Source organism: Cheilinus undulatus, linkage group 6 (genome assembly GCF_018320785.1).
Source record: "Cheilinus undulatus linkage group 6, ASM1832078v1, whole genome shotgun sequence".
Classification (NCBI taxonomy): Eukaryota; Metazoa; Chordata; class Actinopteri; order Labriformes; family Labridae; genus Cheilinus; species Cheilinus undulatus.
In genome coordinates, this window is record NC_054870.1 from 46,720,716 (window position 1) to 46,747,022 (window position 26,307).

General features: G+C 38.0%; 1 protein-coding gene across 1 annotated transcript; it reads left to right on the forward strand.

Annotated features, from left to right (window-relative positions):
* The first annotated feature begins 95 nt into the window (after nt 1–95).
* Nucleotides 96–26,207, forward strand: tarbp1 (TAR (HIV-1) RNA binding protein 1). Its single transcript, XM_041790258.1, has 29 exons — nt 96–1,111; nt 1,190–1,287; nt 1,369–1,438; nt 4,244–4,398; nt 4,483–4,535; nt 4,754–4,851; nt 4,940–5,075; nt 5,157–5,253; nt 6,401–6,490; nt 6,579–6,726; nt 8,102–8,368; nt 9,988–10,085; nt 10,175–10,333; nt 10,424–10,641; nt 10,720–10,963; nt 11,095–11,283; nt 11,535–11,725; nt 11,800–11,871; nt 11,984–12,107; nt 13,684–13,794; nt 13,874–14,023; nt 14,102–14,188; nt 15,927–16,135; nt 16,230–16,311; nt 16,409–16,580; nt 16,659–16,844; nt 18,852–18,976; nt 19,116–19,252; nt 25,571–26,207. Exons 1-29 carry the CDS (start codon nt 196–198, stop codon nt 25,743–25,745), a joined length of 4,857 nt encoding a protein of 1,618 aa, XP_041646192.1. The 5' UTR covers nt 96–195; the 3' UTR covers nt 25,746–26,207.
* Nucleotides 26,208–26,307: the final 100 nt, after the last annotated feature.

Genomic DNA, 26,307 nt, shown 5'->3' on the forward strand with positions numbered 1-26,307 from the left:
AAGAGCACAAATCAAACAGTACCAGAAATGTTTTCGCCCGTAAGCTTCATCCTTACATCTCGCGAGAGTTTGAGATGACGTTTACGGAAGTTTACATTCCGCTAGGAAAACGTGTGGCTCATGGCAGCTTTTGGAGAAGCCGGTTGCGGTATAATTTTATCTTTCCTGTTCAGTCCAATGTAGTGTTTCTTTACCATGAATTCAGTTTTAATTAACGCGGTTTTATCAAGCTCTCCTGACTACGGCCTGTTGTTGGAGTCTCTGTCCTGGCCGAGCGACTCGTGGCCGGGGACGGAGCAGGTAGAGGCGCTCACAGCTTTCATTGAAGGTCTCGGATCACTTTTGACCGACTCTAACACGACTGCAGTGAATAAAAAGTCTCTGACAGATAAAATCGAGTCGGTTTTATGGACGAGATGTCTGCCCCTTCTTTCAAAAATATCAGCGGAAACAGAAGAAGGCATGCGGTGCAGGGAGAGCGTTGCTGCTACATGCCGGCTCGTGAGCGTCTGTGTCCCGCTGTGTGATGAGGCTGTCCCGGGGAAAGTGGCTCTGTCTGTCCTCCCTTCACTGCAGCTGTCAGAGGAGGAGCTACCCTGTCCTGGGCTGCTCAGCGTGGAGATATCAAGTGAAGTCATCGCTGCTGTTTTACCCTCTTTATCAGCAGATGAACAGCTCACACTCACCATCCTGAAATCTGCTTTATCTTGTGTTAAAACACTCCCTGACTCACTGGTGTCCAGAACCACAGCCAGGCTTCTTTTAAGCATCCTGAACTGCTGCAGCAGTGTGATGTTATCAAGGTTCCTCTCTGTGATTTTGAATGACTTATGCAGCTGGCACTCCACCTCCAGCTCACCTGTGGTTACAGAGCGATCACTGCTGTGTTTGACAGCCTTGTCAGATCACCTGCTCAAACCTCACAGCCTCATTTCCTCCTCTTCTTGTGACCCCGACCCTCGCCTGTCCCTTCACTTTTGGAGGATAGTTCAGAATGGACTCACTCATAGAGACAGCGTGTCCCGCAAGAGGGCGCTGTACCTGCTGAAAATGTGCGTTGCCCTGTCAGAGCAAGAGGGCTTGGACTGCCCTCAGTCTCCTTCCAGGGAAGGTAAAAAATCTCAGTTCCTGTTATCATTTAGTTATGATTCATGTTCTCATTTAATAAATTTCAATGGAATTGTTGCAGATGAGATCTTGTTCAAATGGGCCTCTAACAAGAGCAAGTTGCTCAGAGAATTCTGGGAGGATTATGCACTTGTGATGGAGACTCTTGAGGAGAACCAGGTAGAAAATCTCATGAGTGTTGCTTGTGTGACAGTCATGCTGTAACTGTGAAACGTTGCTCATCTCGTCTATCCTCTGCAGGTTCATGTGGTCCGGCCAGTTCTAAACAGAATAGACACGCTGATCCAAACAACAGTGAACGACAGTCAAGGTAACACTTAAATGAGCCAGAGTGAGGATAAGGCTATAAACTATAAAATCAGATGAAGTTTATGAATGTTTGGAGTCAATTCTCCATGAGTCAAACATGTTCTCCTGTTCCTAAGAGTGAGATCTTTTTTTTTTCTACATTTTATCCCGTAGTTCACTTCTATGTAGTTTTTAATGAAACATTTTGAGAAAGTGTATGAAATTTCAACTAAATTTTAACTAACTGATAGGTATTTAAACATCATTTTCCTATTGCAGCAAGCTGTAATTAGTAACTTAAGAGCATGTTCAGTTGTTTATTCAGTTATTATAAAACCAGAGATAATTTGAAAGGGATGCCTGATAATGGATTTTTGCTGATATCAGACTGATATTTACAAATTTTATTTTAGCCAATACTGATATTTAGATGTAATTTAGACCTACAACGTCACTAGTTTAAACACACTTTTAAAGTTAGAGGATGAAACAATAAACACATTCCGGTCCTTAAAACACACTTTAAGGGGTAAGGAATAAAGAAGACTTAAGTTTGCGAAGGTCTGTTGGTCCAGCCTGAAGATACGCAAACTTTTCTCTTCATATGGCCAATATTTACAGCTGATACAGGCAGATTTTTACTGCCAGAATATCAGTTTTAAATATCAACAGAAATATCAACAGAAAATTTCATATCTGCTTCACTTTTCAAGCTGATGAGGTATCTGCTGATAACGATGTCATGTGGTTAATATCATGCACCCTTATTCATTTTGGCAGCTGTATTGAATTAAGTCTTAGTTTAATTCTATATATTAAAATGCCTTATTAGTTTTAGTCACACTTTTGTCATTTTAACTGTTTTAGTTTTAGTCTAGTTTATAATCAGTGAAAACTTTAAAACATTTTAGTCCAGTTTTAGTAAATAAAAGGTCCTTTTATGTAACTCTTTACTTTTAGTCCCGACATTCATTTTCTTGAACTGATTTAACTGATTAATTTGTTCAACAAATATAAATGCAATACCCTCATAGTAGTGCACTATCAATACTGAATTGATTTAAACTTTAATGATGACATACTGATGTACTTTTTATGCACAGTAGATGAATATCATGGATTTTTCAACAGTCCAGCACTAACATTTTAATCTTATAGTCTCTTGGTGAAAACTAAACTAACTTTAGTCTGATTAAAAGGCAGTTGACTAACATTTTGTAGGTAGCTTTAGCCGTCAAATTAAACTCTGTAATACAATATATATGTTATTAATTCACTTATTCACTTGCTGCTTAGCTGATACACTTAAACAAATATTTAAGTTTATAGTTGCCTAGTCTATTTTTTTGTTTAAGCTCAGTGCTGTTTTATTTGATTTCATTTATACATGTAGGCACAGTTCTAATTATAGTTATTTATAGTTAGTTATATTTCTATTTGAGGGCTGTCAGCATTAATGTATTAATGACAATGTGGTAAAGGTCCACAGTTAGTGCATTAATTATGTTTTTCTATTTATTTCCTTATTGTCCCTTTCAGCTTAATTGTGGTTAAGCTGCTTCAATGTCTCTTTGTAGCCACAGTGATGTCAAATCAGTCCATCACTGCTCAATGTTAAAACAAATGTGAGGGCCCAGTGTAAAGTAGTTCAGTAACAAATATCACAGCTTTTTTTAGTTGAGGGGCCCAACTTAAGGATTCAGTTTGCCATTTAGTTGACATAACATGCTCGAGCATATGAGCTCATAGAAATGACGAGTTGGCAGAATTTATTTCTAATGGAATTATATATATTTAAAAAATATATTTATATCTTTTAAGTTCCATATGAACTCTGACCTTCAAGCTGAGGCAGAAAATTGTCTTCCTGTATAGAAATAAATCAAGTTTTCCATTGTCCTGTAGGAAGAGAATAGTTGAAGCTGTGCTCCTTTCAGTTATTGATTACGGAGATGTAATTTATAGGCATATAGGATTTTTTTACAGGCTCCTTCACTTAAAAATCTCAGAGACAGCTCAGTGGACAGGTCAAAAGTCATCTGTACCTTCGTTAACAAGCATTTAGCTTTTCACTGCTCCCTTATTTCATTATTAATCCATAACAAATTCCTTTTAAGCTTGGTTAAGTTCATGCCATGATATCTTTTTTCTACCTGTTACTTTCAAAATAAATGCATGTCTATATCGTTTACTTTCTTAGTTTAAGACAAGATGAAACAAGAACAACTTTAAGTGCAAAATAGTAGAATTTCACAGTGCAGTTATTAACCCTAGAAATTCTGGAATCAGTCACAGTTAAAAAGTGTAATTATTTGACAGGCCTAATTTGAATATTTTAATGCTTTGATCGACTTTGTTTTTGCTATGCTTGGAACAGACTTTCCACAGGCTTTTCAAATCTCCATCAATCATAATAATGAGCCAGAAGAAGTCAGCATGTCTGTGTTATAAAGAGCTTTTGTTCACCTTGAACCACAAAAACAATAATAAGCATGTTTTGTTGCCTTAGACATGATAAGAAAACATAAAACCGTAACTCCATGCTTATTGCACTTCTATCAAAATTCCTGAAACTACTGTTTTTCTTATAAGAATACATTGCAATGTAAACGTTAATCACTACCCAAGTAAACAGAACTAATCTAGATTATATCTTGATAACAGGACATATTTAAAGTCTGCTCAGATCACAGAACATACAGATTAGCTACTGACCAGCAGGCTAAAGCCATGCTAGCAAGACTTGAGTAATTGGTCATGCTGCTGTACAGGTTGGCTGTCAAAGGTTGGCTGTTTTTTCATCATCCTCTCTGTGTTTTTGTCACAGCTTCAGGTGAAGGCCTGTTCCACCCCTCCTGGCTGCTCTGTGTTTACCAGCGAATGTTTCACAGTGAGAACAAATCTTTAATGAGAGAGGGAGTGTGTCATCTGCTCGAGCTGCAGGTCTTGCAGCAGCCCGCCTTCACTTTAGCCTTTTCTCAGGTACAGCCTTACAGACAGAGTTTGTGACATAGTGGTATTGTGATCATGCATAATAAAAGTTTCCTCTCTCCTGTCATTCCTCAGTTCATCGTTGGCCCTTTTATGGATGTTCTCTCTGAATCTTCTCTCTTCCACAGGTGAGAGTTTGCAACCAATACACTGATCCGGTAAATACAATACTACAAAACTAATGTTTCCTGAAGGGCATGCGATATTTGTACTATTTTCAAGAGTTTTTTTAATTCCCATAAGTCTGGAGATTTGGGTCTTGAGAAGCATGAGGTTTGCAAACAAGTGAGTCATTGCACATGTTTAGTGACCCGCCATCTTTAACCCATCTTTTCTCCACATGTAGATCAGCCGGGCAGCGTGTAGGAGATTGTCCTGAACTTGGGACCAAACTCCAAGTATTTATGACCGCCTTCTTTAATAGTCTACCATCAGATCACAGAGGTACAGGGAAACAATAACAACAGAGGATTCACCTTAATGAATTTCTGAATCACCTTTAAATAACCATATTTTTTTTTTGGCTTTTCAGGCCTTACTTTGTTACAAATGATTCAGCAGCTGAGCTCTAAACACTGGTGTGCTGTACCCCTCCTCTTCCTCGCCCAGGCTCTATCCAAACTCCCCCCAAGTCCTCTGCTGGGGGTCGAGGGGCTCACTGCTCTCAGGTAGCTGCCTCTGCATGTGTTCAGTTCGACTGACTGTGCTGGGTTGTTATTGAAGCTCATTTGGTCTGTGGTGTCTGACAGGGAGGTGCTGCGCTGCACCATGATCACCCATCAAGTCCTCCTGAGAGGTGCTGCTCAGTGCTTCCTGCTGAAGAGCGCCTTCTGTCTCACAGATGTGGTAAGACACGCTCGGTTTACCTTATGCTCCTTACAACTAAAGAGATGAATAGAAATAGAGATACTGTCTTATTTCTGAAGGGAATTCAAGCATCCAGTTAGCAAAAAAAAAAAAGAAAAAATATGTAGCCCTTAAAAATTAACATTAAACTTTATCAAGAACTCAAATAAAAAGAACTTCATGAAATAAAAGTAGAACTTATATGAATTTAAACCACTAAACCATGGGTAAGAATCAGAAATTAGACCCATATAAAATTAAGTCAGTGTTTTAGGGATGTAGGTGCGTTGTCTGTATGTAAATAATTACCTATGATGGGTTTAAACATTAAAGTGTCCAAAGACGAGAATAATAACTTTGTCCTGAAACTGAAACTGAGACCTGAACTTGTGCAATTGAAATGCTTTTGGTCCAGGAATGACTTAATTTGTTTAACATCTCAGCTTTATTATAGACAGACTTTTATCAAAGCTGTCACTGAGCTTTAACCCTCATTATGGTCTTGTAGTCAACAAACAGCACTACTGACAGGGGTCAGTGTAAGAAAAATGATCAGCTTTATTGGCAAAATACCAGTATATGTACATTCAAGGAATTTGATTTAGATTTAACATTATTTTTGATGGATACGCACAAGCAAGAAAATTTTTGAAAATCAAGGTTACTTGATACAAACCAAACAACAAATTTAACTTATTTCTTCTAAAAACATCATTATAATAGCAGTTGATGTAAAATGTAAATTTGGTTAAGTTACAGTTAATGGAAATATTGTGTGTGAGAGATGGCAAAAAAATTGTGTCTGTCCTAAGAAAATAAAACAAAACAAAAAAATAACTAGAAAAAAAAAACAGAAAAAATGTTTTCATGTGAATGCAATGCACTTCTGTCCAAAAATAATTTGCAAAATATAGGAACAATTGTGAAATAGGATGTGTGGTAGAACATTAACCTCAAACAAAGAAATGATTAACACAAATAACAGCATCAAAAATAGTTAAATTAGATTTTCTACCTCTGATGGATTTAATCTCTATGTAGGGTTGTTACACAGCTTTAAAATATTTTTTCCCTTTCTTGTGGTCTACTTCTAATCTTTCTAACACCTCAGCAAATGTAGTGAGATGTTCTAAACATGTCATTTCAGAGCAGAGTGACCCTGGATGATGCTTTCAGTTTCCTGATGGATTTCCGTGCAGATGAGTCGCTGTGCAGAGGGACACATATTTGGAATCAGGTACATGGTGTTACAGAACAGTCAACCCAACGTGCTAAAATGGAAACTACCCTAACCGTTATCCTACATATTTGTGATGCTGCTGCAGACGTTTGACTGGCTATTGGACAATGAAGGCAGCTTCAAGCCCAGGCTGATGGATGGAGAGTGTGCTGATGCTGTTGCAATGAAAGAAACTGTGAAAGGCTATGTGAAAAATGAAGTATACAACTATCTGAGAGTCCCAGCCAGCACGGGTAAGTCGTAATGTCAATAATTATTTTCTAATTTGAGAAAGAATATATTATTTTTTATGCTTTAAAGACAGGAGTGTCAACTCAATCACAGCAAGGGCCGGATTCTGAATTAGGTCTTACCTGAGAGCCTAAGAGGGACAACGATAAACCATATTTAACCATGAACTGTCAACTTTATTTTCACCAGTAATAAATTATGGGCAAAAAATTTAGCGTTGATGATGAATGATTTTGGGATTTAAAAAAGTCAAAATGATATGTTTAAAGGCTGAAAATCTGAGATTAAAAAGTCAAACCTATTAGATCAAAAGGTTAAAACACAAAATTAGAAGTCGAAATGATTTTTTATAGGCAGATTTATGAGATAGAAAGTCGAAATTATGAGTTTAAAAGGTCAAAATGTGAGTTCAGTTTTTAAATTGTGAGGCTAAAAGGTCAGCCAATGGACTTAAGAGTCAAAGTTTAGAGTTGAAAAGGTCAAAATGTGAGATAAAATTTGTAATGATGAGTTAAAGAGGTAAAAATGGGTCTTGAAATTTAAAATTTAAAATTCAAAAGGTCTAAACATGAGTCAAATTGTTAAATTTGAAGGTGAGCCAATGGGCTTAAAGGTCAGAGTTTAGAGTTAAAAAGGTCAAAACATGAAATAAAATTCAAAATAATGAGTTAAAAAGATCAAAATATACGAAATTTAAGATTTTTAATCTAAAAGGTCAAAATGTGAAATAAAAAGTCAAAACCATACATTTTAATTATAATTGTGAGATGCAAATTTGAAAATATGAAATGAAAACGTAAAATAATATCTTATCCCACATTCCTGACTTTTTCTCTACTCATTTTCAATCTTTACGTTTTCAATTTTTTATTACTTCACAAGAATATTTTAAATATTCGAGGTTAAATGAACATTTTTATCCTGGATGAACCAGCAGACCTCGTACCTGTAGGAGAGTTGTAATAAGAATGTGATATTATTTTGTAGGTTGGGTATAACCAGACCACAGGTCGGATTGGCTTACTGGCCTTGGTTGTGACACTCCTGTTTTCAGGGGTCGAATTGAATCTAAATACTCAGCACATTAAATGAATAAAAGTAACAACTTAAAAGTAGAAAATTGGCTTTGTGGTTAAAATTTCAATCATATTGCATCAGAATCCTGAGAAAACCTCTTGCAAGTTATTTTCTAATTTCTGTTTTTTTCTAATGATGTTTAAAGTTTCTGATCCGTGCATAAAAGCTGAAAAGAGTTTGTCCACCTGCTTGACGTTTAAGTTTTCCACCTTTAAGATAAACAAATTTCATTTATACTTGATAATTAAGGTTATAAAGGTTATACTATGCTCACTTAAAGTTGTTTTCCCTATTCCTAAGGTCACACTGAGAAGTTGCCCGACCCTAAAGAGGCTGAGAAGTTGGCCAGAGCCGTTCTGCTGTGTTTGGACATGGAGCAGGGTCAGCTAGGGGCACAGATCAGTAACACTCTGGAGTCATTACTGTCTCCTCTGCTGGACACTCTGAGCCGAGTCAGCACCAATATCTACCTGCCGGTACGCAAGAGTGACAAGAGCCTGCAGTTCCTGCTCCGACTGTTCCAGCTAGGAGGAAAACCGAGCAGTCAGCGTGTTGGAGAGGAGAGAGGTTTGTATTAAGAACGCTGATTAATGGTAATAGCTCATGCATTTAGAGTAGGTACAGTAGATGGAAAGCTGCATTCATTTTATATATGGCTGCAATATTAATTTACTTAATGGTATTAGTTACAAAGAGGAGGGTGATATTTTTTTTTCAACAAAAAGTATGTACAAGTGCTTCTTATAGGCATTAGAATATTATGTAAAAGTTAATTTTTTTCTGTGATTTAATTAGAAAAGCTTAGTTCCATATATTCTAGATTTATCTCATACAAAGTGAAACATTTGAAGACTTTTTTTGTTTTAATCTTGATGATTACAGTGTACAGCTCTCAAAAATCAAAAATACCATATTTCAGAATATTAGAATATCACAAAACACAAGTCCAAAAAAAAAAAAAAAAAAAAGATTTATAACACAGAAATGTTGACCTTCTGGAAAACTATGCTCATTTATGAACTCAGTAATTAACCAAGGCTCCTTCTGCAGAAAATACTGCATCTATGTACTATGGCACAGAGCCAGTCAGTCCGTGGCACTGCTGGGGTGTTATGAAGCCCAGGTTGGGTCTGATAGCAGCCTTCAGCTCGTCTGTATCGTTGAGTCTGGTGTCTTTAATGCAATCAAACACAGTAACTCTACGGTCAACAAACCAGTTTCTGATAGTCCTGGCTTCACTGTGGGAAGGTGCCAAGTCCTGCTGGAAAAGGAAATCAGTATCTCCTTAAAGCTTCTGAGCAGATAGAAGCATGAACTGCTCTAAAATCTCCTGGTACACGGCTGACAGTGTTGACTCTGGACTTAATGAAGCACAGTGGACCTACAGCTGTAGATGGCGTGGCACCTTAAACCATCATTGATTGTGGAAACTCCAGCCTCAGTCGACTCCTTGTGAAGCTCCCCTAAGTTCTTAAATGTACTTTGTTTGACAGTCCTCTGAAGGCTGAGCTCATCCCTGGTGCTTGTGCTAGTTTGTACACTTTTCAATTCAACTTCCCATGAATATGCTTTGATACAGTCTCTGAGAACAGCCTGCCCTTTCAGCAGTGACCTTCTGTGGCTTACCCTCATTGTGGAGGATGCCAGTGATTGTCCTCTGGATGATAGTCAAGTCAGCAGTCTTCCCCATGATTGTGGTTGTGTGCACTGAACCGGAGTGAGAGAATAAAGGCTCAGGAAACAATTGCAAATTGAACTTTTCCCACAACATTCTAATATTTTGAGATAGTGGAGTTTAGATTTGTGTGAGCCATAAGCCGTGATCATCAAGATTAAAACAAAAAAGTCAGAGAATTAAGCACAGTTAATATGGAGGTAAAACTGGAAATCCAACAATGCTCGTTTCTGGTTCCCTAAACACAAGATAGTGAATGTCAAACTTGAGGCTTTGAAAGGCAGGTTAAAGAAAACTGAATGATGTAACCCTTACTACCTTTACTTCCCTCATACATTTTAAAAATCCTGCTGTGGGTTATGTCTTCTGTTTTATTGACTGTTGATACAATGATTGGTTCTGTGTTTAAAAGTTTCAGTCCAGGCTTTGGTAAAGCATCCATGCATATAACCGTAAGGAAAGCTTATTATGAGTGTGTAGCGTTTACTTTTTCCAACTCTTCTTTTCACAGAGGACGATGTGATGATGTCCTTGGAGAAGCTTGTTTTTAAACTTATCGATCCAATCTTGGAGTTTATCTTGAGGCGTCTGTTTGGGGAGCTACACGAGGTAAACAAGAGGTCAAAGAGGTCACACTAATTAGCAAAAGCTGGCTCTGATGTTTAAAGTGCTGTTTATTTTGTCCGTTTGCTCAACAGCTGTTTGATGTGGAGAGGGCAGAGCTGTATCTGTGTGTCCTGAGACAGCTGGTGCTTGTGTGCAGCTCTGCACCACAACAGCTAAACAAAATTCAGCAGACATATTTCCCTAAACTCATCAGATACAGCCTCAAAGTCCTACAAGAACCAAGCCAGGAGGTAGGAAGAGAGACCGTGGAGGCAGAACTTTCAGACATTTTTAGTCATTTGATGGTTGCTTGTGATTTAACTCTGTTTTATCACTGCCAGATCAACTCTGTAGCAAACCAGGTGGCTAGAGCGACTGCCATGGCTACTCTTGCTACAGTCTGCAGCCTTTTTGAACAGGAAGTGACAGATATGAGATCAGAGACCATTTCTGCCTTGAAATCACTCAACGACTTCTTCTTTCAAATGTCACCTTCATCACAAAATCTGGGAAACTTCAACAAACGGCTGCAAAAACCAAACACAGAAGACTGCTCAAGGTCAGTTTAAATCTTTCAGAATCCTTTGAAAATGTAAGTGTAACTGCTGGTATGATAAAGTCTGTGTTTTATCCAAAGTGATGTAGGTGTGCAGAGTCTGCTGGTGCAGGACTGGGGACGCATTGCTGCGAATTTCATGAGGGACCAGTGGGTCTGTGTGAGCTTCCTGATAAAAGCCGTGGAGTTACAAGGGTCTATAGAAACGACCAGAGTGTCTGAGATGCTGAAAGCTGCTCTGAGCTGCAGCATGGAGGCTCTGTCCCTGCTGCCCAGTGACCTGGTGCTGCCGGTGCTCACCTTTATGGAGACAATGCTACCACACGTGAGTCTGAGGCAGGCTTTTAAAATTACAGGTTTGGAGTTAAAACCTGCCTTCCTGCAGTTACAGTGTGAATAAATGTGACAAAAATGAGGAAAATGTGATAAAGAATGTTTGGCTTGTTTTGACTTCAGCTGGTGCTCCATGAGGAGGCCCTCTGTGTCCAGGCTGTAACTCTGAGTTGGGAGCTGGTGCAGGGGCTCAGCACTAATGCGCACGACTTCTGGTTGGCCCTGAAAGGCTTTGTCTCCATGGCCTACCATCATGACCTTCTCCAAATGACGGATACCCAGGCTCCCACACTGACCAGCACATTGAAACAGGTGATTAAACTCAAACAGGTGGAAGGGTATTTTTTAAATAAAAATGTGTTTATAAAGCATTCAAATACATTGAATAGTTTTTCTTTTCAGAGTTATTAAGACTAATTAAGAGCACTAAAAGAGAAATTACATCTAAATTAAGACATTAAACTATTGAAAAGAACAAAATCCCTTCTCAAAAGCAACTAAATTTCTGTTCAGTGCTGTGTTCATTGTGTATTTATGTGCTACTGTTGTGTGATTGTTTTCAGATTTCCTCAGAGCTGATGGAGCTGTCTCAGTCAAAGAGTGGTGTGTTCGGTGTGCTACTCCAGCACTGCTGCCAGTCATGGCTGCCCACAGGCCGTGATGGCGATGACACTGTGTTTTCAAGTGTTTTCAGCCACATCGACATCCTAACAGAGGCCTGTGTCTACGGTCCAGTGTTCAGGAGAGATCAACGGTAACTCTCAGCAGTATTCCTCATATCTGTGCAGTGCTTACCCTTTTGAAACATTATATCCTGTTATTCCAAAGGCTTATCCAGGATGTCCAAACGTATGTGGAGCAGCTGGGGGAGGAGTGTTCGGCCAATGCTGCAGTTATAAGGTGAGCCGTATCTCTGTGGCTCTGGTCTTTACAGCTGTAATTCACAATACTGCCACAAGAGGCCTCTCTTTCTGTGCAAATGTTTTTACAGTTCAACTTCTTGTTTTTTCAGTGATAACAGAGATGAGCAGTTTCCTCGTACTTGTGCTTTGGCTTTCCTCATCCGCCTGGATTCCTTCAACCACGTCCAGCATCAAAGACTGATAGAGGAAGTGGTCCTGGATTTGTTGAAGAAGGTGGGCAGTAGATTACAGCACCTTGCATAAGCATTCAACCGTCTTTAAGTTCTCTAGAATCAGCTTAGAGTGTTGTAATTTTTATTGATTATTACTGGTTTTGATCCTTGGATATTATACAGATCTTCATTTCAAGACTTATGTATTTATGGAAACTTCTGGAATTGTAATGTTATATTTAATGCCATAAAATGAAGCCATGCAGGTACAGCAGGGCTAGCACATCACAGAGCCCCTTGTTTTACCAATTTGTATTCATTCATTTTAATTTAAGGATCATCCCCATTATTCTATTTGTTATTTATTTTTATTCAACCTTTATTTAAACAGGAAGACCTCATTGAGATCAAAAATCTCTTTTTCAAGAGTGTCCTGGCCAAGAAAAGCAGCAGCACAGTAAAGAATGATTCAGACAATAAGCAGCCATACATACAAGCACAACAGCATTTGAAATTTATTTCAAATATGTTAATAAAGAGCAAATACAATAAATACATATTCTTTTACACAAAATAAACAAGACAGCGCTATATAAGAGTGTCAGATGCAATGATTTTCTTTACATATCGGAAAAGGATTGGGAAGAAGTGCACAGTTATTTAATCCTACCCCTTCTCCATATTTCATTAATCAATAATCAATAATTATCCACCTTAACTATTACAAACAACGACTGCAGACTGTTATCCAGCAAAAAAGGAGGCACGACTGACTATTAGCATTGGGGGGCTAACAGACCGCAAAAAATTCAGCATCGAGCATCCCTACTAAATTAATGTATGTGCAGTTTAGGACAAAAGCCTAATATTGGACAGTTCCTCTCTCTTCTTAAGTGCAGCAGCAGTGTCATTTTTTTTCCAATCATCAAAACTTTCATGTTTTCATGGTTATTTTAATTTGGCAGAATTAGACAACTAATGATTATTTCTCTTTCTTCGGAAGAAGCTGAACGCCTTCTTTTATTGTGAGCAGCTTCAAGGAGAAAGCTTAAATTAACAAAAACTATTCATATCTTGCTTTGGAACTTAAAGCTTAGTTTATCAAGCAGTAAAAATCCAAAAGAAATGCAAAAATCACACCCACAATAAAACAATTAATGTTCTGTTCTTCTCCTCACAGATGCATCAAATGAAACTAAAAGGTTTTGTTGATGTTTTTCATGAAATTTTGCTTGAAAACAGTTATGTGAACACAATGTTTTGATGTTGTTGTCATGACAGCCTCCTCTGAAAGTCTTATAAGAAGAAATCTTGGTCATTTCCCAGTCCCAGGGCCTGTTCTAAGGTCTTCCAATTAAAAACTATAAGATTTTATAGTGAAAACGTTAAGATATAGTTTTAAAATCCCCTGTTTAACATAGCAGATGTAAAGCAAAACAGGGCTCTGATTTTAAAACATGTAATCTGTTTTCTTGTAATCATGCATGGCAGCTTTTACTTGTTTTGCTATAAAATATTCTAAATTGCACTCGGTGCTCTGGGTGTTTTTCATGGAGATAATTAGCCATTCATCAGTTCCAGCCAATTTAACAACACTTCCCACCATTTTCCATCCTCCCCCTCCCTCATCTCTCCAGGATAATGACATATCAAAGTCAAAAGTGCGCTACTACAGCAACTCCCTGCAACATCGTGTCAAAAACAGAGTGTGGCAAACGCTACTGCTGCTGCTGCCCAAACTCAAAGAGGTAAAATAAACCCAGTCATATTTAAAATCACACACAGAATAATCCCTCAGAAAGTCAAAGTGTTTTTCTGTGTTTACAGGATTTTATTGCCTCCATAGTGAAGCATGTGTTTGCAGCTGGATTCAGCAGCAACCAGGCTTCAGTCAAGTATTTGATAGAGTGGACCATGATTCTGATCCTTGCCAACCATCCTCAACACATGGACAGCTTCTGGGACTGCTTCAGCATGGTGAGCTCTGAGCCTGGACACTAGACAATCCTGCAATAAGATGAAATGGTTAAATTATTAAACATCTTTTCTGCACAGGATCATGAAAAGACAAAGACGAGCGTCTGCACCTTCCTGTCAGTGCTGGTTCATTTCAATGTCATCCTTCCTCTGCTCACGCGAAAGGTAAAGCCTTTGAAGAGTAGTCTCCAATCACTCCCTGTTCTTCTGGGGTTGCTTCTCAGTTTCTACCCTTGTGTACTCTGTGCTTTTGAAATACTTTATTTTGCCTTTTAGGACTGAGCACATCAACAAACAAACTGAATGAACTGACTTTTTTACAAGGAGGAGAAATCTGGCAAATAAAGGTCCAAAAACAGCACGTAAAATTTTGCAGTTTAACATCCTGAGGCCTGAGCTTTTGTTAGGAATGCATTTTTAGTTTCTCCCTATTATTTGGGATCAGCAGGACTTGATAAGTTTAAAACCTCAGCCTTGTCTTTGAACAAGAATGAGTTTTTACCCAAAATGATGTCTAAAAAACTCCTGAAAGTCCTGCTTCTGCAGACAATCCACCACTGGATTGGTTTTAAAGCGGATGTTTGGGATATGTGTCAGCCAGTTGGTCAGTTGTTTAGGGTCTTCAGTCAGTAAGAAATGTCAGTCATTAAGAGATACGATGCCATAATTCTTCTTGGTATTTTGATAATGGATGAAAGATCAAATGTTCTGAATTTCTTGGAAATTTTCCTTTTCAAAATCCCCACAAATCCCCAAAATATCAAAGAAATGACCTAACTGTGAAAATTCCCAAACATATTTTCCCAAGTCTTCCATAGAAAGTACTCCAACATTTGTCAAATATCCCCTTTAGTTTTTTCTCTAACTTTATCACTTTATTGTAAAAAAAAAAGTGTCCTAAAATTTCAAGAAAATCTCCCCTAAAATTGCTTATCAAATTCCCATAAATGTACACATTTATGGGAATTTGATAATTTATTTTAGAATTTTTTTAATTTACACATTCATATCCTGTTATTTCTAACAGAATGACAAAAGTTATCCCTAAACATAAAAACAAATTCCCCAAAATTTCTATAAATGATCACTGAAAATTCTAAAGGACATCCAAAAACTAAATTCCCAATCAATTTACAAGATAGATTAGAAAAAAATTAAACAAATACCAAAAAATTCAGATCAAATTCACACCAAAAATCAAATCAATTTCCCTAGATTACCTATGTATTTCCCAACTTTCCATGAAAATGCATGAAAAATTCAAATTGAATTAAATTGGACCAAAAATCCAAACAACTCTCTGTATAAAAAGTATAAGCACATTTTCTCCAAAATTTCCAATGAAACCCACCAAAATATGAATATATCCCCAAAATTTCCATGAAAAATACTTGGAAATTTCTAAGCCAATTTCAAAAATATCCAAACAAATTCCTCAAAATTGCCATGAAAATTTGTGAAATTTTCATATGAAATTTTCCTAACATTTCAAACAAATTACTTAAATATAAATGGACATTGTTGAAATTTATCTAAAAAAATTTATAGCGGAAATTACTTCTTAATTGAAGGAAAGACAAAATGTATTGTTCTCATGTGTTCATGCAGGGTGTCAGGAGTATTTAATTAAAAGGTAAATAAAAATAGAAAGGAAAAATGTACCACTTTAAAATGCAGTAACCACCATAATCTCTTTCATTGTTTTGTACCAAGAAATGGAAAGAAAACCAAATAAGAATTGCAACCTTTTTCTTCTTAATGTATTATCAGTTTTTATTTTTGTGAATATACACATAGGGAAGTATTCAGTTTTGAATGCATGTAGAAAATAAGACACAAAGCAAGCTTGAATGTAAGAAAATAGCAAAAATCCTTTGTCCTTCTTGCCCTCATGTGTTTAAAGGCTGCTCAGTTGCGTAAAGCCCTCGATATCATCCTGCAGTGGTGTTTCAACCACAACTTCAGCGTGCGTCTGTACGCCTTACTGGCCCTGAAGAGAGTGTGGAGCCTGGCGAAGGAGGTCATGGTGGAGGAAGGGGACTGTGGTTTGGGAGGTTTGTCCACTGTCATCGAGGCATGTCTGAACCAGGCTGAGGCCATGCAGAACACCGGGTGAGAGCTGGTAGTCTGTACAGTAACTTCTTTACTCCTATTGTACAATGATTATGTATTAAGCTGAGTGTATATTTTCTCTTTCCATGTTTAGAAATGCTAATAAGAACTGGCTGAGGATTCAGGAGCACTTCTTCTTTGGTGCTTTTCATCCTATCAGGGATTACAGCGTTGAGGTGTGCTAGTGCTTTTTAGCCTTGCGCAGAAAACCTGCTTGAATCTAATCATATGATGTACTAAACTTGTTTTCTTTCCTTGTTTTGGCTTCCCCAGACCATATTTTATAGTTTTCCCAGCCTGTCAGAGGTGGCTGATGATGAGTGGATCCCTCCCTGGAAGTTTGAGGAGTATCCGGGTTTTTCTGAGAGGTCCTCTCTGTGTTTGAGAAATCCATCTCCTGACCTGAGCCAGCTACAGCCTGGAGACTGGATCCAGCAAGACAAAGGTACAGCAGCGCCTCTCACAAGATCTATGACTGCTTACTTTTATACATCCTAACCTTTGCCTGTGTTTGTGTGCTCAGGTGAACAGAGTAAGGAGGATCGCTGGGCCGAGGTGCAGAAGAAGATCACTCCCTGGAGGTTAGGGATCCAGGAGCAGGAGCCTGAACTTCAGCTGGTTCCCCAGCAGCGGGCTGCTCGACTGGGCAAACTTCATGGTGCTCTGCTGGTGGTAGCCTCACTCATTGACAAGCCTACAAATTTAGGAGGTAAGCAGAAGCACTACTGTTTACATTACTTCACTTTGTAATGAGGAAATATTTGTTTGAATAAAAGCCCCTGTAGTTTCTCTCTGATTCGTGTAATATTGAGAAGAACTGACATAACAGGATTTTTTGGGTTTCACAGTTAAACAGAGTTGCTTCAAAAGACACTGTGAAATGTTGAGCCGATTAGACACGAATTTTGAGTTGCAACACTCACATGTGAGTTAGCCTGAATTTGAGTCTGATCATGCATTGATTTGCAGAAAACAGGAGGGCAATAACTGTCCCGACTAGTTGGATGGATTTCCAGCATGTTTGATAATGCACATTTATAGGTCAAGGGCCAAACATTGCAAATTGGCAGAAAATACGCCGATATATCCAAACAAATTCCCATAATATTATTTTGAAAATTTCAAAGAACACCTCACAAAATATCCCAAATTCCAAAATATTTACCAATTATTTTTCTTAAATACAAAATATGAATAATATCCCCAAAATTTCTATTAAGAAATACTTCAAAAATACCAAGCCAATTCTCTAAAATTTCCATGAAAATTTAATATCAGATTTTCCCAATATTTCAAGCAAATGCCCCCTAAAATTTCTTATCAAATTTCAAAAAATTAACATATTCATATCCTGTTAATTCTATCAAAATGACAAAAATACCCCAAAACATCAAAACAGCTGCTAGTTTTGTTTGCTGGTGACCAGTGTTAGGGAAGTTACTCCATGACACATTACAAGTTATTTACAAAAAGTAATGCATTACATGGCCTCTTAACTCACAGCTTAAAGTAACTAGTTACTTTTAGCTACTAGTTACATTACTTTTGCATTATTCTTTGTTGCCTGAGATTTTTTTGTATAAATACAGCGCTAAACCTTAGATATTCCCATGTTAGTGGGATGGTAGATTGATGATTTAAAACAGTGTCCACTGCTTCCTCTAGCTCACCCTGCCGGCTCCTCCTCTCTCTCTCTCTCGCTCTCTCTCTCTCTCTCTCACCAAAAGCTCACTTTACACACCAAAATTTGCTCATTTATTATGTGGATATCAACCATGGAAATATAACAGATAGATGGGTGATTGATGATTCAGATCAACACTTGTTGCTTTATTCTCTCTTGCTCGCCCACCCCCGCCCAACCCCTCTCTCTCTCCCTTTCTCACACCGAAACCTCACTTTAAACACTGTAGTTTGCCCATGTATTACGTGGATATCAGCCATGGATACAACAGATAAAGGCATACGTATGTAGCCTATTCACAGGTCATAACAGAGACAGAACTGAAAAGTTCTAAGTGCTGTATGAAGCTCTCTGACAGGATGGATGGATGGATCCGCGGGATTTTAAGGAAGTGACAAGCCACAGACTTTCAGGACGAAATAATTTGCCACATTCTACAAGTTTCCGCAGTGAAGGCACACAAAAACGCATCAGACTCAGTGTGTAAAGTCAGAGTGCGTGACTTTTTTCAGATTACGGATCCGAAAATAATGGGCGCAGTGTGTAAAGACCCTAAATCTGCAAATGTTCCACTCACGATGCATGAAGGGCTCAAAAAGTCTGCAAGAGATCCCTCACGCACTTTATGATTTGACAGTGGGACAGCCCTAAGCCCTCAAGGCCTCAAAGTCAGTGAGTGTGGACATTGAAACTGGGCCTGTCTGTTATGTGTTTTTTTAAGTCAAGTTGTATTGATTAAGTCTGCAAAAGATCGTTGCTGCCTCCTGATGATCCTACATAGCACTACAATTAAAACATTCCCTCAAATAAGGAAGGCATACAGAAGACCTAGGACAGGACAAGCTTGAAGCAGCTTGGTGATATAGCGTAGCAGACAGGCTGTTAAATGTGTTTGATTCAAGACTAATTGCTATTTAGGTGTAAAATAAGTACCCATATCATCAACCACATGGTGATAACAGCAAATAAAAGCACATATTTAGATTGATGTCACTGCTTTGTTCTCTTTTGTTTCCTCATTGTTTTTCCCAGGTCTGTGCAGGACCTGTGAGATCTTTGGTGCCAGCGCTCTGGTTCTGGACAGCCTCCGCCACGTCAGTGACAAACACTTTCAGTCCCTGAGTGTCTCATCTGAGCTCTGGCTTCCTCTGTTAGAGGTACGTTGCCAGAAATAATCTTACTGTTGAGATAGTTACAGATATGTCAAATTAATTGTCTGGGCTTAAAATGTATCTTATCCACTTTGTGTACCCTCACTGTTTGAAAATGAAATCATTCTAAATGTTTCCTGTGCAGGTGAAGCCTGCAGAGCTCACTGACTTCCTGCAGATGAAGAAGAGTGAAGGTTACTGTATAGTGGGAGTGGAGCAGACTGCCAACAGCCAAAGCCTCCAGGACTACCAGTTCCCTGAGAAGACGCTGCTCCTCCTGGGGTATGAACAGAGTTAGATGCTCGTTTTTCCATCAGAGCGGTAGCCTACACAGCCAGGTGTTCATAAATGTATGCAGGCTTCTGCCTTCCTGTGCCCTTGTGGCTCTAGATTAAGGTACGAGCTGACGGGGCTGTTTAACGTTATCTCTCAGGTTTTGAGCGTTCTCCTAAGCTTCTGCTCTCCACAGAGTGAACGTGTCTGAACATGCTGGGCTGTAATTGGTTCTCTCTGAGGAGGAGAGCGCAGGAAATGAAATACACAATGCAATACAAGCAGTCTGATGACAGCAGCAGGAAACCCTTTGTCTTATACTCTTGTAGTTTTTTGTTTGCCAATGCTCCATGCTGCTCTCATCAGTTTAGTCGACAAGATCCCCCAAAACTGTGTCCTTAATCTGTGTTAGTTTCATCCAGCCCTGAAGGTGTGCATCCTAAAGTGACTTCTTTTAGTAGCATGGCATCCACCTAAGAAACAAAAAACACATACAGGATTCACCTGCACATTTACCATCCCCTAAACATACCACTTCGTTTGGATTTGACTTTTAATCTCACTATACAAGACATCTTAAATGGCGTTTATAAAGAGTAAATCAGGGAATAAGGTACAGCCAGGCGTGTTCACCCCTGTTACAGAGATTAAATCTCTATTAAAGAGTGAATCCACTTATGAATAGAGAGTGCAGCAGTTTCCACCTATCTGCCAACATCCTCTCAGCAGCAGAACGTGCAGCAGCCTTTGGGCACAAAAAAAAAAAAAAAAAAAAAAAGAAAGACATTAACGATCCTTCAGCAGCATAAATTCTGTAACAATAACAAGGTAGGCGTTGTTCTTCAGACCAAACTTTCAGATTTAAGTTTTATTTGCTCCCAGAAAGAAATGAACTACTTATATGTAAGAAGAGGCGATTGAAGAAAGATCATCAATCCATTACTATAGTCTGAGAGAAAAAAAAAACATTTTTATTCATCTTTTTAAATTATAAATCAATAATAGAACATGCATCAGCAACAGTAAGAGAACATTTAAAAGACTGGATAAATACTGTGTAAAATAGAGACGACAGAAATATAAATATGTGTACGAATATGGGTGCAAGGAGAAGACTTATTCAAGCTGAATGTTAACAACTGCAGCAAAAAATAAACACACAGAATGATAGAAAACATTTTCTTCTGATTTTCTGACATTGCAACTTTTAGGCCTAAAACTTTGTAATAAAATATTTAAGAGGATTTTCAGTGAAATTTTCAAGGATTTTCAAGATTATGCAGTGATGATTTTTCAGCTGAAATATTTTAAATCTTCCTGAGTTTTTTAGGGACAATTTTTTAGCTTTCGTTTTCCAAATTTTCATTGTAAATATGTCTAGGATTTTTCAAGATATCTTTTAATGGACATTTCTTGAATCTCATCTCAATAAGAATTTGAGAATTTTTGTTTTAAACATTCATGCACTTCTTAAGACTTTTCAAAAAAATCTAGGAAATTTCCAGGAATTCTCTATGGATTTAAGAAAAAAAACTTTCAAGAATTTTCAAGCTAATCCTTGGATTTTTTTTTTCAGTAATATCCAGTTGAAATGTTTTGAGTCTTAATTAATTTTTAATTAATTTTTGTAAATATTTTATAACAATTTTTTTTTCTTTTTAATCATACATTTTTCATAGTATTGTTTGTAAAATTGAATGTAGTGTTTTTGAGTTTCAGGATTTTTGTAATGGAAATCTTTTAGAATCTTAGGAAATCTTTATCAGAATTTAAGCATTTTTTTATTTTAATGAACTTTAGGGAATTCTTAATCATTTCCACATGGATTTCTAGGAAAATTCCTGGAATTTTCAGCCGGTTGAACAACAAAAAACTTTCAAGAATTTTCATTCTAATTCTTGATTTTTTATTTTTTTTTGTGTGTCTGAAACCCAATCAAAGGTTCTGAATCTTCATGGATTTTTTTGTGAATATTTTTTTCGACAATTTCATTTTTTTCTTTTAAATTAAAATTTTCTATAGTTATTTTGGTGAATTTAAATGGATAAGTTTATGGATTTTGGGGTTTTCTTTGTTATGGAAATCTTTTAAATCTTAGGAAATTTCAATAGGAATTAGAGCATTTTTATTTTAAATTTTCATGAACTCTTTAAGAATTTTCCAAACAAATAGCTAGGAAATTTCCTTTAATTTTCAATAGGTTTAAAACTTTCAAGAATTATCAAGCATTTTTTATTCCAGGATTTTTTCAGCAATAATTAAGATAAAAATAAAATTTCTAAAGACATATTAGACATATATCATTAATTTCAAATATTGTAGAAACTTTCAAGATTTTTAAATTGAAGTTTTCCTAAATATTCTGAAACCTTTGGGTCGTACAGTATTTACTTTGTCTGTGTAGGGTTGTAGTTTTATTTACTATGTACACGAGAGCTTCACTTAATAATAATAATAATAATAATATATTGAATTTATATAGCATCTTTCAAGAAACCCAAGGATGCTTTACAGGAACACATAGACATGGACAAACTATGTGAGGGGTAGGATGAGTGTAGGGGTGGTTTAGTGAAGACTGTAGGCTGTGGTGCACAGGTGGTGCTTGAGACATTTTTTTGAAAATGTCCAGAGATGGAGCGCTACGAATGTCTGCAGGAAGAGTGTTCCAGAGGGTGGGAGCTGCAGCACTGAAGGCTCTGTCTCCATAGGTTCGGAGTTTGGTTTTGGGCATGGAAAGTAGGCCGGTGTCTGAAGATCGAAGGTTGCGGGATGGTGTGTATGGATGGAGGAGATCAGAAAGGTACTGGGGAGCCAGAGCATGGAGAGATTTGTATGTGAGGAGGAGGACTTTGTAGTTGATACGGGACTTGATAGGGAACCAGTGGAGGTGGATGAGGGTCGGAGTGATGTGTTGCCAGGGTCTAGTGCAGGTGAGAACTCTAGCTGCAGAGTTTTGGGCGTACTGAAGCCTGTCCAGGGTTTTGCTGGGAACTCCAGACAGGACTCCATTACAGTAGTCCAGGCAGGAGGTTATGAACTTAACTTTTATATAGACTATTGAAAAACTATTTCATGAATGATTTTTAGTGTCTTAACCTTTTAGAATGTAAAAACATATTGTGACAAAAGCAAGTGACATTTACAAAGATTTGAACACGTTGTCTTCAAAGTGCCTCTTTTCTTCCTAGCAACAGTCCAGAACATATTAAATTTACATCCTTTATTTACCCTCAATCGTTACAAAGTGAAGAAGCAAATCTTCAAATTTTGTAGTATAAAACCAGCAAATGTTTGTCATTTCTGCTTGTAAAATGAAGCCATTAATGAATTATTACGACAGTTGTGGATTAATTTTCTAACAATCAGCTGGTCGTTGTAGCTCCAATTGGGTCACATGGGTGCAAGCAGGGCAGTAAACTTAAACAATCTGTATATGAGCTGAATCTCGAGTACATTCACAGCTGTGCTCTCGCCAGCACAGCACGGCCCATCCTTAAATCTCTCATCAGTTCGCCATTATCTCACCCGGTGGCACTCATGATAAGTGTAGCTCATCAAATTGCGCTCTCTTAATGTGTGGCCCCCCCTGTAGGCTCATTAGCTCTTTATGTTAGCTGTGCATGGCCCATATTGATGGATCTCAACGTATGTTCAGCTGATTATTCTTTGGTCTGAGCTTTTTAAACATCTGTGTAAAAAAGATCATCACTCATATTTGTGAGAACTGTGAAGGACTCTCTTGGCTCTTGAATTAAACTAATGGAACAGCATCATTAAGATAAATAGACGGATTACTAGAAATGTTGTTTGGTTTAATATGGCGCAGTAGTGTTTGACTGAAAACAGATGGTCTGAAGTTTTATATCAGATGTCTGGAAGTCGGTTACTATGGTTACAGTCATAGAAAAATCAAGCTAGTTGTATATCCATGATACAAGTTTCCTTTTCCTATGTTGTTTTTTCAGGAGTGATTAATAGCTCTTATTGAGGTTGTATGTCTTAAAAATCTGAAGCAATGTTTAATTTGTTTTATTCTTGGCCCTAGGCATTACCAGTGATGCATGCACAGAATGCCTAGTCCAGTCCAGTCTGATTAAGCTGCATACATGCACAACAAAATCACATTATTTAGGTATTAGTCCATCTTCAGGAAGTTTAGTTTAGTACAGTTTTTGGCAGACTAAAGCAGGAAACAGAACAATATAGTTGTGCTGCTTTTGTGTCAGATTCCCTTTTTCCACCCAAAGTCAAATGTCCTCCTAACAGCTGGTTCTTAAGATTATCTCTAGATTTTCTGGTGATGTGAGCTGTGTAAAGAGTGGTCTTTCCCTTTCTGATCTGCTCTGAGGAAAATCAGAACCGCACTGATCCGAGATCAAAATATCAAGCATGTTCAGGATCAGAAGTCCTGATGTGTGGGGAACACTGAGGACAGCTGAGCAGGCATGAGCAGGATTGTTATGTGAAACAGAGCAATAGCCAATCAGTAAGCAACTGACTGAAGGAGGAAGCACAACAAACACAGCCATGGCCATGTTAGTAAACAAGAGCTATAAAGTTAGATGGACATCATAAGTGGAGGTTCAAGTTGTTGATTTGCAGCAACCACACAAGTGTCTTTAAATCATGTGAAAATACAGGTGCATCTACAAAAATTAGAATATCATATAAAGTTTATTTTTCCAAGAAGTGAAACTTCCATTTCCTCTAGATTAATCTCACAGAAAGTGAAACATTTCAAGACTTATTTTTGTTTCAATCTTGATGATAACAGCTTACAGCTCAAAAAAACAAAAAATCCACCACCTCAGAATATTAGAATATCACAAATCAACAGTCCAAAAAAAGGATTACAGAACTCACTGTTGTCATCTGCCATTTAATACAGAAATGTTGACCCTCTGGAAAATTCTGCTCTGTATTTGCACAAATTGCTGCATCTATATGACGTGTCATGGAGCCAATCAGTCCGTGGCACTGCTGGAATGTTATGAAGCCCAGGTTGCTCATATAGCAACCTTCAACCTCTTAACTTCCTCTTGACATTTCCACAAAGATCCTCTTTGAAGTTCAGGTCAGACCAGTTGGCTGGCCAATCAAACACAGTAAAACCATGGTCAGCAAACCACTTTCTGGTAGTTTTGGCTTCGCTGTGGACAAGAGCCAAGTCCTGCTGGAGAAGGAAATCAGTATCTCCATGTAGCATCTCAGCAGATATAAGCATGAAGTGCACCAAGATCTCCTGGTAGATGGCTGACAGTGTTGACTGGATTTCATAAAGCACAGTGGACCAACAGCAGCAGATGACATGGCACCCAAACCATCACTGACTGGAAACAGAAACACCAAACTTCAAGCGCCTTGGATTCTCTGCCTCTCCGATCATCATCTAGACTTTGGAGCTTTTATTTCGAAATATAATGCCAAATTTACTTTTGTCTGAAAACAGGACTTTTTTCTCCTTAGTTCAGGTGAGAAGCTGACAACATTGTCTGTGGTTCAGGATTGGCTCAACACTAAGACCTTGACACTTGTAGCCCATTTCCTGGACTCTTCTGTGTGTGGTGGCTCTTGATCCACTGGCTCTATCCTCAGTCCACTCCTTGTGAAGCTCTTGTTCTTGAATCTGCTTTGTTTGACAATCTTCTGAAGGCTGAGCTCATCCCTGTTGCTTGTGCACCTTTTCTTACCACACTTTTCCCTTCCAGTCAACTTTCCATGAATTTGCTTTGATACAGCCTCTGAGAACAGCCTGCAGTTTCAGCAGTGACCCTCTGTGGCTTACACTTCTAGTGGAGGATGCCAATGATTGTCCTCTGGACATTTGTCAAGCCAGCAGTCTTCCCAATGATAGTGGTTGTGTGTGCTAAAGAGAAGGTAAAGGCTGGGGAAACCTTTGCAAATTGTACTTTTCCACAATATTCTAATATTTAATATATTGTGGAGTTTTTATTGTCATGAGCTGTAAGCTGGAAAAATCAAGATCAAAGCCAAAAAAGTCTCATGATATTCCACTTTGTATGAGATTAATCTAGAATTTATGGAAGTTTAACTTTTTGAAGTAAATCACTGGAAATGAAAAAAACTTTTACATGGTATTCTAATTTTTGAGATGCACCTGTTTACTGTAATTGTTGGTGAAAGAATCTGTCAGTGTATGCCTGGCTTAATGTGTTTACATGCATTTTAAAGTGTAAATGTACTCATTCTAACAGGGTCATTAATTTTTTTCTAAGTGCATGTAAACATACTGACTGAATGCTACTTGCTGACATCAAGCGTACATGATCAGGACTTTCTTTTCTTACCTTTTTCTTTGTGCAGCAATGAACGCGAAGGAATTCCTGCCAACTTACTCCAAATGTTGGACGTGTGTGTGGAGATCCCTCAACAAGGAGTCATCCGCTCGCTCAACGTTCATGTCAGCGCTGCACTGCTGATTTGGGAGTATACGCGACAACACCTCACCTCAAGTTCAACTCAGGCAAACCCAAACTGAAAACGAAAATGGCAGTCATGGACGTAGGGATGTGACCTCTGGATGTCGACTTGTGCTGCTCGAGATGTACAGGACATACGAAGATGCATCACCCAGTGTTTTTAATGTGGTCAGCAGGCCTCAGTAGGATACTTTTGACATGCCTTAATGAGAGCTATGAATAGTGATCGGCTCCAGTTATTGCATTTAAATATTCCACTGGGCATGCTGGGATATTAATGAAGCTATCTCTGTGTCAGCAGAGCAGCAGCATTAATGGAAATTTTCCCCTTTGAGGAGGAAGTGTCTTGTTTATGTGAGCAATTAATTTTCACCTCAGAGCACCAGGACTGGACTATTACCTCCACACCCTGGAGACTGTCATACATAATGCTGCTTTATCAACAGGCTTAATTTTCTCCCTCTGATGTTTTTATTTTAATGCAGCTTGTTGTTTTTATATTGGAAACTTTTTATAAGTCTGAATAAATAAACTCTGACATGTTTGTGCATGATATGTTTGTATTACTTTCCCATTTATTACTGCAAGAGATGCATGAAGAAGGGGTTAAAAGCTACGTTC